The sequence below is a fragment of the Bufo bufo genome, chromosome 8 (genome assembly GCF_905171765.1).
Source record: "Bufo bufo chromosome 8, aBufBuf1.1, whole genome shotgun sequence".
Taxonomy (NCBI): domain Eukaryota; kingdom Metazoa; phylum Chordata; class Amphibia; order Anura; family Bufonidae; genus Bufo; species Bufo bufo.
In genome coordinates, this window is record NC_053396.1 from 230,490,860 (window position 1) to 230,508,179 (window position 17,320).

The 17,320-nt window shown below is 50.2% G+C and overlaps 1 protein-coding gene across 1 annotated transcript in view; it reads left to right on the plus strand.

Moving 5' to 3' along the window:
- PTGIR (prostaglandin I2 receptor) overlaps positions 1-16,717 on the plus strand; it is a 28,253-nt gene extending 11,536 nt beyond the window's left edge. The window contains exon 2 of the mRNA XM_040442315.1: positions 16,048-16,717. Within this exon, the coding sequence (XP_040298249.1) occupies positions 16,048-16,302 (255 nt within the window). The 3' untranslated portion in view covers positions 16,303-16,717. The remainder of the gene's footprint in view (positions 1-16,047) is intronic.
- Positions 16,718-17,320: the final 603 nt, after the last annotated feature.

The following is a 17,320-nucleotide window of genomic DNA, read 5'->3' on the forward strand; positions in this document are numbered from 1 at the left end:
GCGGAGACGGTCGGTCGCCCTCCCCAGCGGCTGGAAGTATGTATGGGAGAGGAGCTTGTTACCCCCTCTCCCCAGCGGCAGCTTAACGCACCAGGGGGAGACAGTAAGCCCCACAACAGTGCAGATGGGACCGTGGTCTCTGCACTTACAGCACAGGGGGTAGAGACAGTCGGTCTCCCCCTCCAACAACCAGGCTCCAACCAGGCTTCTTCCGTGGTAGCGCTGGCACCAGGGCAGAGTACCGCTGATACCTGCCCACAAAGCAACCTCCACTCCAAGCCAGGGAGCAACACAGAGACCGGGAGTACCAGTTACCAATATAACCTTGGTGGACTCACTGGACAGAGACAGGCTACTAAAGTCAACAGGTCCAGTATTTGGTTGTGGGTGGGCTGCCAGACTAACTCAGGTACCGACCGGCGTGAGGTCAGGTATCTGGTTAGTCTTCCCTGGGGGGGGGAGATGTGTGGCAAAACCGACCTCGCCACTGGGTTTTGGAGGGGCCTGGCTGCTGGCCTCTTGCCCCAGGATTATGGGCCCTATACTAACTTTTAAACCCCTGAACCGATTCAAGTGAATTTTGGATAGGTTTGTCCCCAAGTTATACGGTTTAAATTGATGTAAGTTATATGTATGGCCAATGTAAACTCACAAAGTTGTAACAATTTATAATAAGTGTAACTTGTCAGCTTGGGAGGAAATGCTGGGTGTGTTTCTATTGTGCCATTGTCCCATTGTGTGTTTAAATGGTGATGTCTGTTCTGTTGTCTGCACATGTGTATTGGCGATCTCCCTTTGTCCTCAGAGATAATTGGATTACGCCTCGGGTGTCTCGAGGGCAGAGAGGAGGAGACCATGATGCATTGTGGGGGTGTGTTGTGTCTGTGTGTCCTAAGTGCTGTTTATCTGTCTTATGTCACAGTCTTCATTCTGATCCCCTAGGGGCGTGTACACCAGATGGGCTGTATTTACATTGTATGTGTTGTAAATTACTGATTGGTTGTATTTCAAACCCCTGTGGGCAGTACTATGTTTGTGGTTGATGAATAAAAGAGGCTGTACGTGAAGTACAGTCAGACCACTGTTTGACCCTCAACACGGAGCCTTGTCTCGTTATTCGTTATTGGGGGGATTCACTGTATGCTGTTAGAAGACCGATTGCCAGGATTGTATGCTTTTCCTGTTCGTCTGCTAGCAGCTATTCGTGAGGTTCCAGTTTGGAGTGCTACTTTGTATCCAGTTCGGGAGTTTGGTGTATCCTGCAGTAGCTGTGCCTGTCTCTCAGAAAGGGGCTTATTACCTAAACGGATCTTAACCCCTTGTCTGCTGAAACGTCCCGTTACATACATATATTGCAGTTGCCTGCCCGTGTGTGAGAGGCTGCAGGCTCAGTCACAGACAGCACTGTGTGCACACCATTCATACAGGGTGTGACAGAAAATACCTCGCAGAGAAAAAAATTATATTAAATATTTTTCTGTGATCTAATTACAGTTGCAAGCCCGTGAGTGTCAGGCCCACACAGACTGTACTGTGCCCACTGCCCACCACTTATATAGGGTGGCACAGTACCTTGCACGCATAGTAACACTTATCTAATAAAAAATGACAGGCAGAGGCAGGCCACCCCGCAGGGGCCGTCGTGGTGCTGTGATTCCCTTTGGCCCTAAAATAATGCCCAGTGTTCAGAGGCCACGTACCCTGAACCCGAAAAATTCGGAGAAAATAGTTGTCTGGCTAACACAGGACACCCAATCTTCTACAGCTTCCGCTCGGAACCTTGACGCACCACCCTCCTCCAGCTCAGCTTCGGGCACCTCTCAAGTTACCACTCGCCCGCCTGACGCCACCACCAACACTAGCACCACAGCCGCTTCACTTGATCCCTCAGAGGAGTTATTTACACATCAGTTGGATGAAATTAGTGATGCGCAACCATTATTGCCAGAGGATGGCGATAACAGGGATATTCATTAGCTGCAAGTACTACCTTCAAGTACTACATTAAGTACAGTAAAGAGATATTGCAGGAGATAGTCAGGAGGTAGGCTGGAAGGTGGAAACAATACAAAAAAAAAAAAGGTAAGATTTGTTTGATTTAAATTTACAAATTATTTTTTAATTTTTTTTTCTCCTCTTTAAAATGGCAGACTTGGTTCAGTGCAGGAATTGTTGTGCATTTATTTCATGTTCCACTCTTTGGAGATTCGGATGCTGTCAGATCTGTAGACAGTTCTCCTTACTGCAGCAGGAAATTGCATTTTTGAAATCTGAAATATTTAAATTATCTGTTAAACAAACTCCAGCTAGGACTGCTGCAATGCCACTGCCACAGAGGACCCCCAGAAATGGCAGATGGGGTACTGTAGGTTCTGGAAGACTTAGAGTGGTGGATAGAAGACATGTCCCACAGTCGGTAGTTCTCCATAATTCATTTGCAGCACTCTCAGAATGTAAGGACAACATGGATATGGACTCAAGCACAGAGGGTGAGAAACCATCGACTCCTATGTCTAATGTATGCAACAAAAAAGATAAAGTGAAGTCTCAAAGGAAGCAGCTGTTCTTATGATCCAATCATAAGAAGTGTGGAGCTTAAAGAAAATGGTTTTGTGAGATGTCTCCCTGGGACTACTGCTAGAAGAGATAGAAGACGTATTATTAATATTGTTAAGCAAGCAAAGCAGGAAGGGGACGTGGATGTTCTTGTCCATCTAGGGACAAATGACCTGGCTTGCAATGAAGTGTCAGAGGTGAAAAAATCTTTTATCACACTTGGGCCAGGGACTATTCATAGGATTCAGATATATTGGGCAGACTAGATGGGCCAAATGGTTCTTATCTGCCGACACATTCTATGTTTCTATGTCTCAGTCAGGCAGCATTACACACATGGACGTACGGTGTTGTACCCGCTGCTGCTTCCTTTGCTGAGGTGTCAGATACAAGTGAAGCGGTTGATGATGACGATGAGTCCGTGGATGCCACGTGGGTGCCTGCTCGAAGAGAAGAAGAACAGGGGGAAAGTTCAGATGGTGAGACAGAGAGAAGGAGGAGACGAGTTGGAAGCAGGGGGAGGTCGTCACAAGGAGCTAGTGGCACAGTCAGACAGCATGTATCGGCACCCGGGGTCAGCCAGACAGTACGCCAATCAACGCATGCTGCTGCCACCACCAGAATGCCGTCATTGCAGAGCTCAGCAGTGTGGCATTTTTTTTGTGTGTCTGCCTCTGACAACAGCGATGCCATTTGCAACCTGTGCCAAAAGAAACTGAGTCGTGGGAAGTCCAACACCCACCTAGGTACAACTGCTTTGCGAAGGCACATGATCGCACATCACAAACGCCTATGGGATCAACACATGAGTACAAGCAGCACAGAAACTCAAAGCCGCCATCCTCCTCCTGGTCCAGCATCTTCAGCCACGTCAACCACTGCTGTCCTCCTTGCCCCCTCTCAACCACCCGCCACTCCGCCTCTCACCTTCAGCAGTTCCATCTCATCTGCCCACAGTCAGGTGTCTGTCAAGGACATGTTTGAGCGTAAGAATCCAATGTCACAGAGTCACCCCCTTGCCCGGCGTCTGACAGCTGGCTTGTCGGAACTCTTAGCCCGCCAGCTTTTACCATACCAGCTGGTGGAGTCTGAGGCCTTTAAAAAATTTGTAGCTATTGGGACACCACAGTGGAAGGTACCCGGACTAATTTTTTTTTCAAAAAAGGCAATCCCCAACCTGTACTCAGTGATTGAAAAGGAAGTCATGGCATGTCTGGCACACAGTGTTTGGGCAAGGGTCCATCTGACCACTGATACCTGGTCTGCAAACCACGGTCAGGGCAGGTATATCACCTACACTGCGCATTGGGTAAACCTGCTGACGGCTGACAAGCATGGAATGCGTGGCTCTGCAGAAGAGTTGGTGACACCGCCACGACTTGCAGGCAGGCCTTCTGACACCTCCTCTACTCCATCCTCTACGATAACCTCCTCAGCTGAGTCCTCTTCTGCTGCGGCGTCTGGCTTCACATCAACTGCACCCCCCCAGCTCCCCAGGGGCTATTCCACATCCCGGATACAACAGTGTCACGCCGTCTTGGGGTTGACTTGCCTGAAAGCAGAGAGTCACACCGGACCAGCACTCCTGTCCGCCCTGAACGCACAGGTGGATCAGTGGCTGACTCTGCACCAACTGGAGATCGGCAAAGTGGTGTGTGACAACGGAAGCAATTTGTTGGCAGCATTAAATTTGGGCAAGTTGACACATGTGCTGTGCATGGCACATGTGTTGAATCTGATTGTACAACGCTTTGTGCATAAGTACCCAGGCTTACAGGACGTCCTCAAGCAGGCCAGGAAGGTGTGTGGCCATTTCAGGCGTTCCTACACGGCCATGGCGCACTTTTCAGATATTCAGAGGCGAAACAACATGCCAGTAAGGCGCTTGATTTGCGACAGCCTGACACGTTGGAATTCAACACTCCTAATGTTCGACCGCCTGCTCCAACAAGAAAAAGCCGTCAACGAGTATTTGTATGACCGGGGTGCTAGGACAGCCTCTGCGGAGCTGGGAATTTTTTTGCCACGTTACTGGACGCTCATGCGCAATGCCTGTAGGCTCATGCGTCCTTTTGAGGAGGTGACAAACCTAGTCAGTCGCACCGAAGGCACCATCAGTGACATCATCCCATTTGTTTTCTTCCTGGAGCGTGCCCTGCGAAGAGTGCTAGATCAGGCCGTAGATGAGCGTGAAGAGGAAGAGTTGTGGTCACCATCACCACCAGAAACAGCCTTGTCATGATCGCTTGCTGGACCTGCGGCAACGCTGGATAAGGAGTCTGAGGAAGAGGAGTCAGAGGAGGAATGTGGCTTTGAGGAGGAAGAAGACCAACCACAGCAGGCATCCCAGGGTGCTCGTTGTCACCTATCTGGTACCCGTGGTGTTGTACGTGGCTGGGGTGAAGAACAGACCGTCAATGACATCAGTGAGGACGAGGAACAGGAAATGAGTAGCTCGGCATCCAACCTTGTGCAAATGGGGTCTTTCATGCCGTCATGTCTGTTGAGGGACCCTCGTATAAAAAGGATGAAGGAGAACGACCTGTACTGGGTGGCCACGCTACTAGACCCCCGGTATAAGCAGAAAGTGGCGGAAATGTTACCAACTTACCGAAAGTCGGAAAGGATGCAGCAGTTCAAAACAAAACTAAAAAATATGCTTTACACAGCGTATAAGGGTGATGTCACAGCACAACGGGAATCTAACAGGGGAAGAGGTGAAAGTAATCCTCCTCCTACCACGACCACGGCGGCAAGGACAGGACGCTTTACAGATGTGTTGTTGATGGAGGACATGCCGAGCTTTTTCAGTCCTACACATCGCCACAGCCCTTCGGGATCCAGCCTTAGAGAACGACTCGACCGACAGGTAGCAGACTACCTCGCCTTAACTGCAGATATCGACACTCTGAGGAGCGATGAACCCCTTGACTACTGGGTGTGCAGGCTTGACCTGTGGCCTGAGCTATCCCAGTTTGCGATAGAACTTCTGGCCTGCCCCGCTTCAAGTGTCCTGTCAGAAAGGACCTTCAGTGCAGCAGGAGGCATTGTCACTGACAAAAAAAGTCGCCTCGGTCAAAAAAGTATTGATTACCTCACCTTCATTAGGATGAATGAGGCATGGATCCCGAAGGGACTGACAGTGGGGGATACGTTTGACCAACAAAGGGCCTGATGACATGCCTGGGCCTCAAAATGGTCCCCACGCTGCTGTATTTAATGTCTGCATGCCGGATGACTTTCGTGAATTCTCCGCCACCAACTAGGGTTCAAGCCGCAATGTTTTAGTCACCTTTCTGCCTTGAAAACATCAATTTTTCCGGCCTCTGCTACAACAGCGGCTGCAACAATAACATTATTTTTCAGGCATGTGTAGATGCCTAATTTTTCTGGCCTCTGGTGCTGCACTGTGGCTGCAAAAACAAAACAAAAAAAAAAAGGCACATACATGTGTCAATTCCCCTTCGTGATCGTTACCTTGTTGTGGTGAAGGGGCTTGCGTATCACAATGAAGCGATCATCACCTCTATGAGTGTGTTGGCAATGTTGCCACACCCCAGATGATAAGGCCGTTGCTTCATTATGATCAGACCAAAAGCGATCGGCTGGATAATTTTTCATAGAAAAAACATACATTTTTTTATATTTTTTTTAAGTTGTATGGGTGGGTTTTTAATACATAAAATAAAAAAATCATAATAAAGTCTCTTAGTTTATTAGAAATAATGCAGACAGTTTAAAAAATCCCCATCAATTCCAATACAAAGCAAGTACAAAGCTCAGAACTAAATTGTGGCGAAACCAACCTCGCCACTGGGTTTCGGAGGGGCCTGGCTACCAGCCTCTTGCTTCAGGATTATGGCCCATACTAACTTTAAAGGAGAAGACAGACCGGCCGCACAGCTTAAATCTGTCTTTGGAATTGTATTTTATGTTATGTGAGGGTACCCAGATAGCTAATTTTATTGTATTCGTGTAGTCTGAGTGCCATTCACCTAATGATATGCACTCAGACTTGAGCTATCTGGGGATATGTTAAATGTCTGTGTTTACTGTAAGGGTTGTGACATTGCATGTTTAAATTGTGATTTCTGTCCTGTTGTCCCCACATGTGTATTGGCGATTTCCCTTTGTCCTGAGAGATAATTGGATTACTCCTCGGGTGTCTCCAGGGCAGAGAGGAGGAAACCATGATGCATTGTGGGGATGTGTTGTGTCTGTGTATCTTAAATTGCTGCATATCTGTCCTGTGTCACAGTCTTCCTTCTGGTCCCCTAGGGGCGTGTCCACCAGATGGGGACCTGCATAAATACGGGCGGGTAGCCCTCAATAAAGAGTGCCTGTTTTATCCTTCATCATGTTGAGGCTGGTGTTTGGGTAACTGATAAACACTAGGGATTGCTATACGCTGAAGATTTGCTATACTCCCCTGGCTTTACTACTAGCTCTTGTAAGAGCTGTTCCTGCTCTCTGGTTTTAGGAGAGGTTCACCCACTGGAGCCTGGAGCCTTGTCGTAGGTCCAGGGTGGGTAGGAGACGGTGAGTCCTCAACCAAGCTTCGGCGGTTCGTGGGGTCTGCAGTGCGTACGGTGTCAAGTGGAGTGCTTGGAGTCCTCGGAAAGCACTAGGAGCATCTATCAACGGAGGTACCCGGTCGGGGTGCCAGGAGATCCGTTACATTTGGTGGCAAGCAGTGGGATGGCGTCCTAGTGAGAGGAGAAGCAGCTCGGAGACACCGTTCGTGGATTTACAAAATTGAGGGCAACGCTAGTATCCGTACAGCGCCCCTGGATACAGCAGGATGGAATCAGCTAGTCTTCGGAAAGCGTTCTCTGACGAGGAGGAGGCAGCCGCAGACTACAGGGATGCAGACAAAAAGGAAGTCTGGTATGATGCCCTGGAAAATGCCCAGCGGCGGCGAAGTGAGAGTCTCCCCAGTTATGAGCAGCAGCTACAGAAGCGTGTGGCGATGCGGATGGGTCTCTTGGGAGAGCAGCCCCTGGATGACTGGGTAACAGAGCTCCAGAGCCTGGTATGTAAGGAGCTTTGGCTAGAAGACGCTTACCAGGCCCTAAGGTGGCATGTCATTCAACATTCCCCCTGGGCAGCTGAGCATGACAAGCCAGAGGGAGAGGAGTTTTATGGTCCTGGCTTGTTATGGGAGTCCTTTGCAGAGCCTGACTTCGGGAGCCCTGCACAGTCCAGACTTCAGAACATCTTCTACGAGAGGGAGGCTAGGCTGGATTGGGATGACCCCCATGAGGTAGAGAAAGACCTGGCTCACCTAGCAACCCTGGAGTGGGAACTGGAGCAGGACTACCGAGATCTCTTCCACTCCATTGAGAGGGCTCAGCGAGAGAGCAGAGTGTCAGACCCAGGTCCAGAGCCCTTCAGCTGGGAGGATATTGTGGAGGTGTACTGGGAGGACCCGACTGAAGTATCCCCTGCTTCAGTACCAGCTACAGAGGTAGGGGACCTCATAGACTGGTCCTGGGGGGAAACCCATATAGCAGGTGGAGATGGGACAGAGATCTCTCCACCGGCCCTACAGGGATGCTGGGCAGTCGGCCCAGATCCCCAACGGCAGCCAGAGTTTCAGGGAGTAGGGACAGTTGGTCCTGCTCCCCAGCGGCAGTATGTTTTGCAGGGAGAGGAGAGCATCGTCTCCATTTCCCAGCGGCAGTGTACTTTGAAGGGAGAGGAGACAACCGGTCTCTCTCCCCAACCACAGGGGGACAGCAACCCTAACTCCAATGGTGCAGATGGGACCGCAGTCTCTGCACCAGGCCTACCAGGATGCTGGACGGCCGGTACAGATTCCCCACCAACCCCACAAGAATGCCAGGAGGAGGTAAGCGATCCCTCCTCTCCACAGCTGATCCGCAACAAGGTCCTGGGGGTAGGATTCCCTGTTCCCATCCCAGCGGAAGAGCTGGCATCTGGGATGAGCACAGTTGGCCTCTGCCCTCCTCTATCCTCTTCTCCAGAGGCTGACTTACCACAGGCTACCCCAGCGGAAGCGCTGGCATCTGGGCAGAGCGCAGTCGGCCTCTGCCCTCCCCTATCCTCTTCTCCAGAGGCTGACTTTCCACAGGCTACCCCAGCGGCAGAGCTGGCATCTGGGCAGAGCGCAGTCGGCCTCTGCCCTCCCCTATCCTCTTCTCCAGAGCCGGACTTCCCACAGGCTACCCCAGCGGAAGATCTGGCATCAGGGCAGAGCGCAGTCGGCCTCTGCCCACCAAGTACCTACAGCTCCAAGCTAGAGAGCAACAAGGAAGCAAGGAGTAGCAGATGCCCCCTAAACAGCTGGGGACATACAGAACAGAGCTAGGCCGCAAAATTCAACAGGTCCAGTATTGGGTTGTGGGTGGACTGCCAGACTAACTCAGATACCGACCGGCATGAGGTCAGGTATCTGGTTAGTCTTCCCTGGGAGGGGGAGATGTGTGGCGAAACCAACCTCGCCACTGGGTTTCGGAGGGGCCTGTTTACCAGCTTATGGATGGATTATGGCCCATACTAACTTTAAAGGAGAAGACAGACCGGCCGCACAGCTTAAATCTGTCTTTGGAATTGTATTTTATGTTATGTGAGGGTACCCAGATAGCTAATTTTATTGTATTTGTGCAGTCTGAGTGCCATTCACCTAATAATATGCACTCAGACTTGAGCTATCTGGGGATATGTTAAATGTCTGTGTTTACTGTAAGGGTTGTGACATTGTATGTTTAAATGGTGATTTCTGTCGTGTTATCCCCACATGTGTATTGGCGATTTCCCTTTGTCCTGAGAGATAATTGAATTGCTCCTCGGGTGTCTCCAGGGCAGAGAGGAGGAAACCATGATGCATTATGGGGATGTGTTGTGTCTGTGTATCCTGAATTGCTGCATATCTGTCCTGTGTCACAGTCTTCCTTCTGGTCCCCTAGGGGCGTGTCCACCAGATGGGGACCTGCATAAATACGGGCGGGTAGCCCTCAATAAAGAGCGCCTGTTTTATCCTTCATCATGTTGAGGCTGGTGTTTGGGTAACTGATCAACACTGGGGGATTGCTATACGCTGAAGATTTGCTATACTCCCCTGGCTTTACTACTAGCTCTTGTAAGAGCTGTTCCTGCTCTCTGGTTTTAGGAGAGGTTCACTCACTGGAGCCTGGAGCCTTGTCGTAGGTCCAGGGTGGGTAGGAGACGGTGAGACCTCAACCAAGCTTCGGCGGTTCGTGGGGTCTGCAGTGCGTATGGTGTCAAGTGGAGTGCTTGGAGTCCTCGGAAAGCACTAGGAGCATCTATCGACTGAGGTACCCGGTCGGGGTGCCAGGAGATCCGTTACATAAATTATTCCAGGATGTCGTAATGGTTCGTTAATTCGACAATGGTTAATCAATTCGACACACATCCCCGGATAGGGGACGTAACAGAAATTAAACTGATAGGAATAGTACTAGTTAAGACACCACTCATATAGGGTGTCACAGCACATTGCTCCGTGCACGCGCAGTGCTCCAACTTGGGAGTAAGAGGACCAAGCTGCTTTTTCCATTTCCCGGTTCCTAAAATCAATTCATTTTGGTGTATCAGAGTTTGGTCTGTCACTGTGAAGGCAGTCGGAGGTACCCGGCCTAAAAAAAATTTCACAAAAGGCAATCCCACCCTGATATGGGACTTAACAGGGATTAAACTGATGAGAATAGTACTACAGAAAATACCACTCATATCGGGTGTGACAGTAAATTGCACGGCGCAGACGCAGTGACCGTGGCGTGGATACAAACAAAGGGGAGGGAGCCAGCTTTTTTTCTAACCATCTCCCCGTTCGAAAAATTTATTTAATAAATTGACCCCAGATTGGGGACGTAACAGGGATTAAACTGATGAGAAGAGAGAACTACAGAAAATACCACTCATATCGGGTGGGGCAGTAAATTGCACGGCGCAGACGCAGTGACCGTGGATTCAAACAAAGGGGAGGGAGCCAGCGTTTTTTTAACCATCTCCCCGTTCGAAAAATCAATTCAATTCACCTTTCGGGGACCCTTGGTGTTGTACGTGGCTGGGTGGAGGAAGAAACCTTCAATGACATCAACGGGACATGGCTAGCTTGGTATCCAACCTTGTGCAAATGGGGAGTTTGCGATTGGGCAAATGGACTGTTTGCGGTTGTTTGCGGTGCATTAAAAGGGGAGTTTGGTCTGTCAATGTCTGTGAAGCGGGCGTAACCCTTACACTACCTGATCGATACAACATCATACCTGATCGTATACACACACTGGATGTTTTAAAGCACGTTGTTCAAAAAAATTTAGGATTGTTAGGTGATTTATGCCCTTTATGTATTAAAATCCAACTCTGCGTCAACTACATAATTTTCCATGGGAGTTTTGCCATGGATCCCCCTCCGGCATGCCACAGTCCAGGTGTTAGTCCTCTTGAAACAACTTTTCCATCACTACTGTGGCCAGAAAGTGTCCCGGTGGGTTTTAAAATTCGCCTGCCTATTGAAGTCTATGGTGGTTCGCCCGTTCGCGAACGGAAAATTTTATGTTCGCGACATCACTATAGATAGATAACAAAGGACGAGCCGCTGTCCAAGTGTGTTTTTATTTTAACATTTTCCCCTGATGAAGTAAAATCTGATTGTCCGGAGGAGATGTGAACACATAAAATGTTTCTGCTGCAGGAACATCAGTGATTTCCGATTATTTGTGGGCATGCTGAATTATTATTTTTTTTATTCACTATACTCGGTGCCAAGATGTTTTTTAAAGTTATGCTCCTTCTGTATGTGATGTTCGGTTTCTTTGGTAATATTTTTTTCAGAATGGGGTCATTCAGTAGAATGTTCCAGTTTTTTGAGAAGATATTTTTTATTTCATTATGGGCAGTGTTATAGGTGGTAATAAAATTATATTTGAAATGATCTTCACACATGAAATGTTTCTGCTGCAGGAACATCTCCTCCGGACAATCAGATTTTACTTCGTCTATCACAGGGGAAAATGTTAAAATAAAAACCCACTTGGACGGCGGCTCGTCCTTTGTTATCTCTCTTTTGGAGCCTCCCTGCAAGCTGCAGTATGTAGGACGAACATCTCCGTGTACGAGAACCAGATTAAAAACCATAGAAGTAATATAAATACTGGGAAACAACACCACAGCGTCTCCAGACATTGTGACACAGCACAACCGCCATATATCTGTTCTAAAACTGACCGTCATCGACTGGATTCCTCCCAACACCAAAAATAGATTCCAACAATTAGTAAATAAAGATTCCTACTGGATCCTTCGCTGCAGACGCCGGTACCTGAGGGGCTCGATGACGTCCTAGAACATACGGAATCAGTAGTGTTCAGGCTCCGACCACAAGCTCTTACTATAGACGAATAAATATTCACTATAGAATAATAGATAATTATTATAGAGATCTGTTAAAATAATTATTATTTTAGATCAGCCCCCCCCTTTTATTATTAGTACGTTAGAATGTGTTACCAAAACAGTATATCGCTGTATTTCAGATGTGTGTATATATATTTATGTACTATCAATTATTTATTGCTTTTATATAATATGTTTACACAATGTTTTTAATTATTTATGCTACTAAATGTATTTGTGGACTGTACTTGTCAATCCAATGATGTGATTCCCAGTTTTTTTGTGTAAATCCCGGTGTGTGCCGCTCCTCTGGGTCGGCCTGAAGAAGCCGACGGAGCGTCGGTGAAACCCGGAGCTAAACTAAGACCCGATCACCTTGTTTATGTCTAGTTTTATACTAAAATAAAGTTTGGTAAAATCTTAGCGCCCCGGTAGTACTGCCAATTTAACCTAAATTTACCTCTGATCATCGGGACCTACTCTGGATGCCCGCGGCAAAAGGGAGCTGCACAAGCTATTCCACATACACTTTCCCAGTGTTGTGCATGGCGAGTACAACCTGATCTGGTGAGTTACGTTCACTGACAATTAGGGGCACCCTCCGAAAAACAGTTTACACACAGGTGGCGCGGTCCTTCTCTATTCTCTTCTAATTCCAGGATAATGACACTGGGGGTACAGGATAATGACGCTGACACTCGGGGTACAGGATAATGACACACTGACACTCGGGGTACAGGATAATGACACTGACACTCGGGGTACAGGATAATGACGCTGACACTCGGGGTACAGGATAAAGACACTGACACTTGGGGTACAGGATAATGACGCTGACACTCGGGGTACAGGATAATGACACTGACACTCGGGGTACAAGAAAATGACACAGACACTCGGGGTACAGGATAATGACGCTGACACTCGGGGTACAGGATAATGACACTGACACTTGGGGTACAGGATAATGACACTTGGGGTACAGGATAATGACGCTGACACTCGGGGTACAGGATAATGACACTGACACTCGGGGTACAGGATAATGACACACTGACACTCGGGGTACAGGATAATGACACTGACACTCGGGGTACAGGATAATGACACTGACACTCGGGGTACAGGATAAGGACACTGACACTGGGGGTACAGGATAATGACGCTGACACTCGGGGTACAGGATAATGACACTGACACTCGGGGTACAAGAAAATGACACAGACACTCGGGGTACAGGATAATGACGCTGACACTCGGGGTACAGGATAATGACACACTATCACTTGGGGTACAGGATAATGACGCTGACACTCGGGGTACAGGATAATGACACTGACACTCGGGGTACAAGAAAATGACACTGACACTCGGGGTACAGGATAATGACGCTGACACTTGGGGTACAGGATAATGACACTTGGGGTACAGGATAATGACGCTGACACTCGGGGTACAGGATAATGACGCTGACACTCGGGGTACAGGATAATGACGCTGACACTCGGGGTACAGGATAATGACGCTGACACTCGGGGTACAGGACAATGACACAGACACTCGGGGTACAGGATAATGACACTGACACTCGGGGTACAGGACAATGACGCTGACACTCGGGGTACAGGACAATGACACTGACACTTGGGGTACAGGATAATGACACTGACACTCGGGGTACAGGATAATGACACTGACACTCGGGGTACAGGATAATGACACTGACACTCGGGGTACAGGATAATGACACTGACACTCGGGGTACAGGATAATGACACTGACACTTGGGGTACAGGATAATGACACTGACACTTGGGGTACAGGATAATGACATTGACACTTTGGGGTACAGGATAATGACACTTGGGGTACAGGATAATGACACTGACACTCGGGGTACAGGATAAAGACACTGACACTCGGGGTACAGGATAATGACACTGACACTCGGGGTACAGGATAATGACGCTGACACTCGGGGTACAGGATAATGACACTGACACTCGGGGTACAGGATAATGACACTGACACTTGGGGTACAGGATGATGACACTGACACTGGGGGTACAGGATAATGACACTGACACTCGGGGTACAGGATAATGACACTGACACTCGGGGTACAGGATAATGACGCTGACACTCGGGGTACAGGATAATGACGCTGACACTCGGGGTACAGGATAATGACACTGACACTCGGGGTACAGGATAATGACACTGACACTCGGGGTACAGGATAAAGATACTGACACTCGGGGTACAGGATGATGACACTGACACTGGGGGTACAGGATAATGACACTGACACTGGGGGTACAGGATAATGACACTGGGGGTACAGGATAATGACACTGACACTCGGGGTACAGGATAATGACACTTGTATTGTGTCTTCCTGTGGAGCCCCATGTAATTTGGCTCTTGCCGTGTGCAGCAGGTTCGGGGTTAATATGCGGTGACGTCACATCCTCATAACAATCACCTAATAAACCTCAGCAGCATCAGATGCCAGAGCTTACTGCAGAGCCTCTCAGCCCTCTATCTCCTGCAGAGCCTCTCAGCCCTCTATCTCCTGCAGAGCCTCTCAGCCCTCTATCTCCTGCAGAGCCTCTCAGCCCTCTATCTCCTGCAGAGCCTCTCACCCCTCTATCTATTGCAGAGCCTCTCACCCCTCTATCTCTTGCAGAGCCTCTCACCCCTCTATCTCCTGCAGAGCCTCTCACCCCTGCAGAGCCTGCAGCCTTCTATTTCCTGCAGAGCCTCTCACTACTCTCCAGCAGAGCTACTCACACCTCTATCCCCTGCAGAGCCTCTCAGGCCTATATCTCCTGCAGAACCTTGTAGCCTTCTATTTCCTGCAGAGCCTCGCAGTCTTCTATTTCCTGCAGAGCCTCTCAGCCCTCTATTCCCTGCAGAACCTCTCAGCCCTCTATCTCATGCCCAGCCTCTCAGCCCTCTATCCCCAGCAGAGCCTTTCGCCCTCTGTTTGCTGAAGAGCATCTCACCCCTCTATCTCCTGAATAGCCTTTCATCCCTCTATTCCCTGCAGAGCCTCTCAGCCCTCTATTCCCTGCAGAACCTCTCACCCTCTCTCTACTGCAGAGCATCTCAGCCCTCTATCCCCTGCAGAGCCTCTCAGCCCTCTATCCCCTGCAGAGCCTCTCAGCCCTCTATTCCCTGCAGAGCCTCTCAGCCCTCTATTCCCTGCAGAGCCTCTCAGCCCTCTATTCCCTGCAGAGCCTTTCACCCTCTGTTTGCTGAAGAGCATCTCACCCCTCTATCTCCTGAATAGCCTTTCATCCCTCTATTCCCTGCAGAGCCTCTCAGCCCTCTATTCCCTGCAGAACCTCTCACCCTCTCTCTACTGCAGAGCCTCTCAGCCCTCTATTCCCTGCAGAGCCTCTCAGCCCTCTATTCCCTGCAGAACCTCTCACCCTCTCTCTACTGCAGAGCATCTCAGCCCTCTATCCCCTGCAGAGCCTCTCAGCCCTCTATCCCCTGCAGAGCCTCTCAGCCCTCTATTCCCTGCAGAGCCTCTCAGCCCTCTATTCCCTGCAGAGCCTCTCAGCCCTCTATTCCCTGCAGAGCCTCTCAGCCCTCTATTCCCTGCAGAGCCTCTCAGCCCTCTATTCCCTGCAGAGCCTCTCAGCCCTCTATTCCCTGCAGAGCCTTTCACCCTCTGTTTGCTGAAGAGCATCTCACCCGTCTATCTCCTGAATAGCCTTTCATCCCTCTATTCCCTGCAGAGCCTCTCAGCCCTCTATTCCCTGCAGAACCTCTCACCCTCTCTCTACTGCAGAGCATCTCAGCCCTCTATCCCCTGCAGAGCCTCTCAGCCCTCTATTCCCTGCAGAGCCTCTCAGCCCTCTATTCCCTGCAGAGCCTCTCAGCCCTCTATTCCCTGCAGAGCCTCTCAGCCCTCTATCCCCTGCAGAGCCTCTCAGCCCTCCATCCCCTGCAGAGCCTCACAGCCCTCTATTCCCTGCAGAGCCTCACAGCCCTCTATTCCCTGCAGAGCCTCACAGCCCTCTATTCCCTGCAGAGCCTCACAGCCCACTATCCCCTGCAGAGCATTGCACCCTCCTGACATGTCTGCTCTCTTGCCCACAGCTCCGTGCCTTCCTGGGCGCTCTTTACAGCAGCGGAGATCCATTGGATGAATCAGGCGACCTAATGGCCTTCCGGCTCAGCGCGCTCAATCCCATCTTGGACCCCTGGATCTTCATCATTTTCCGGGGATCTGTGTTCCGCAAACTCCACTCTCTGCTCTGCACGGCCTGGAACAAACCCACCAAACCGGTGCTGGCCTCTGGTTCTGTGGAGACCGGAGCCGTCAGCCCCATGACCTCCATGACTGGACCCTGAGAGATCCCAGAGAAATAACACCAGAAGAAGAGGCTCAGGTGTGAGGACATCACATGACAGGCCGCTCCGCGGGGGCGGGGCACTTACGTGGATTTGTCCGCTACACTGTGAGGAGCATACGGACATTTTCTTATTTATTGTCGCGCCCCTGCATTGTACGGTGTGCACTAACGGCTGCTCTCCTGTGAGACTCTGTTATCAGCCAGCGACAACAGTGTTAATAAGAGGAGCGCGGCTGCGGGGCCCTCCCGGACCTGGGACTACAGGGTGGACAATGGGAGTAATGGTGGACACCGGGCAGACCCCAATCCAGCATTGACCCTGAGGACACCAGATCCTGCACTGTAACCGCACCGCCATCCTGCACTAAACCTTTATGATATCAAAGTGTCTGTGTGTCTAATTGATGTAGCGTCGGCGGGCGGGCCCCCAACATCCCAGAAAGTACAAACCCCCAACCTGGGACACCTGAGTGTCTCATACTCTGTACTGTCCCCCGTCGCAGAATCAGGGCCTGTCCCCCGTCGCAGAATCAGGACCTGTCCCCCGTCGCAGAATCAGGACCCGTCCCCCGTCGCAGAATCAGGACCCGTCCCCCGTCGCAGAATCAGGACCCGTCCCCCGTCGCAGAATCAGGACCCGTCCCCCGTCGCAGAATCAGGACCCCGTCCCCCGTCGCAGAATCAGGGCCTGTCCCCCGTCGCAGAATCAGGGCCTGTCCCCCGTCGCAGAATCAGGGCCTGTCCCCCGTCGCAGAATCAGGACCCGTCCCCCGTCGCAGAATCAGGACCCCGTCCCCCGTCGCAGAATCAGGACCTGTCCCATCAATCCCTGATCGGCAGGTCATGGCGGCCACTCAGTGGAGATGCGACTGCACTCGGCTCTTCCCATGAAGGGTCCCAAATGTGGTAGAAGCCTCAGCACACAAGAACGAACTTCCACTCCTACCCTAGACCACCCAAGCTGGTGACATTAACCCCTCCACTACCCTACACCAAGACCACCCAAGCTGGTGACA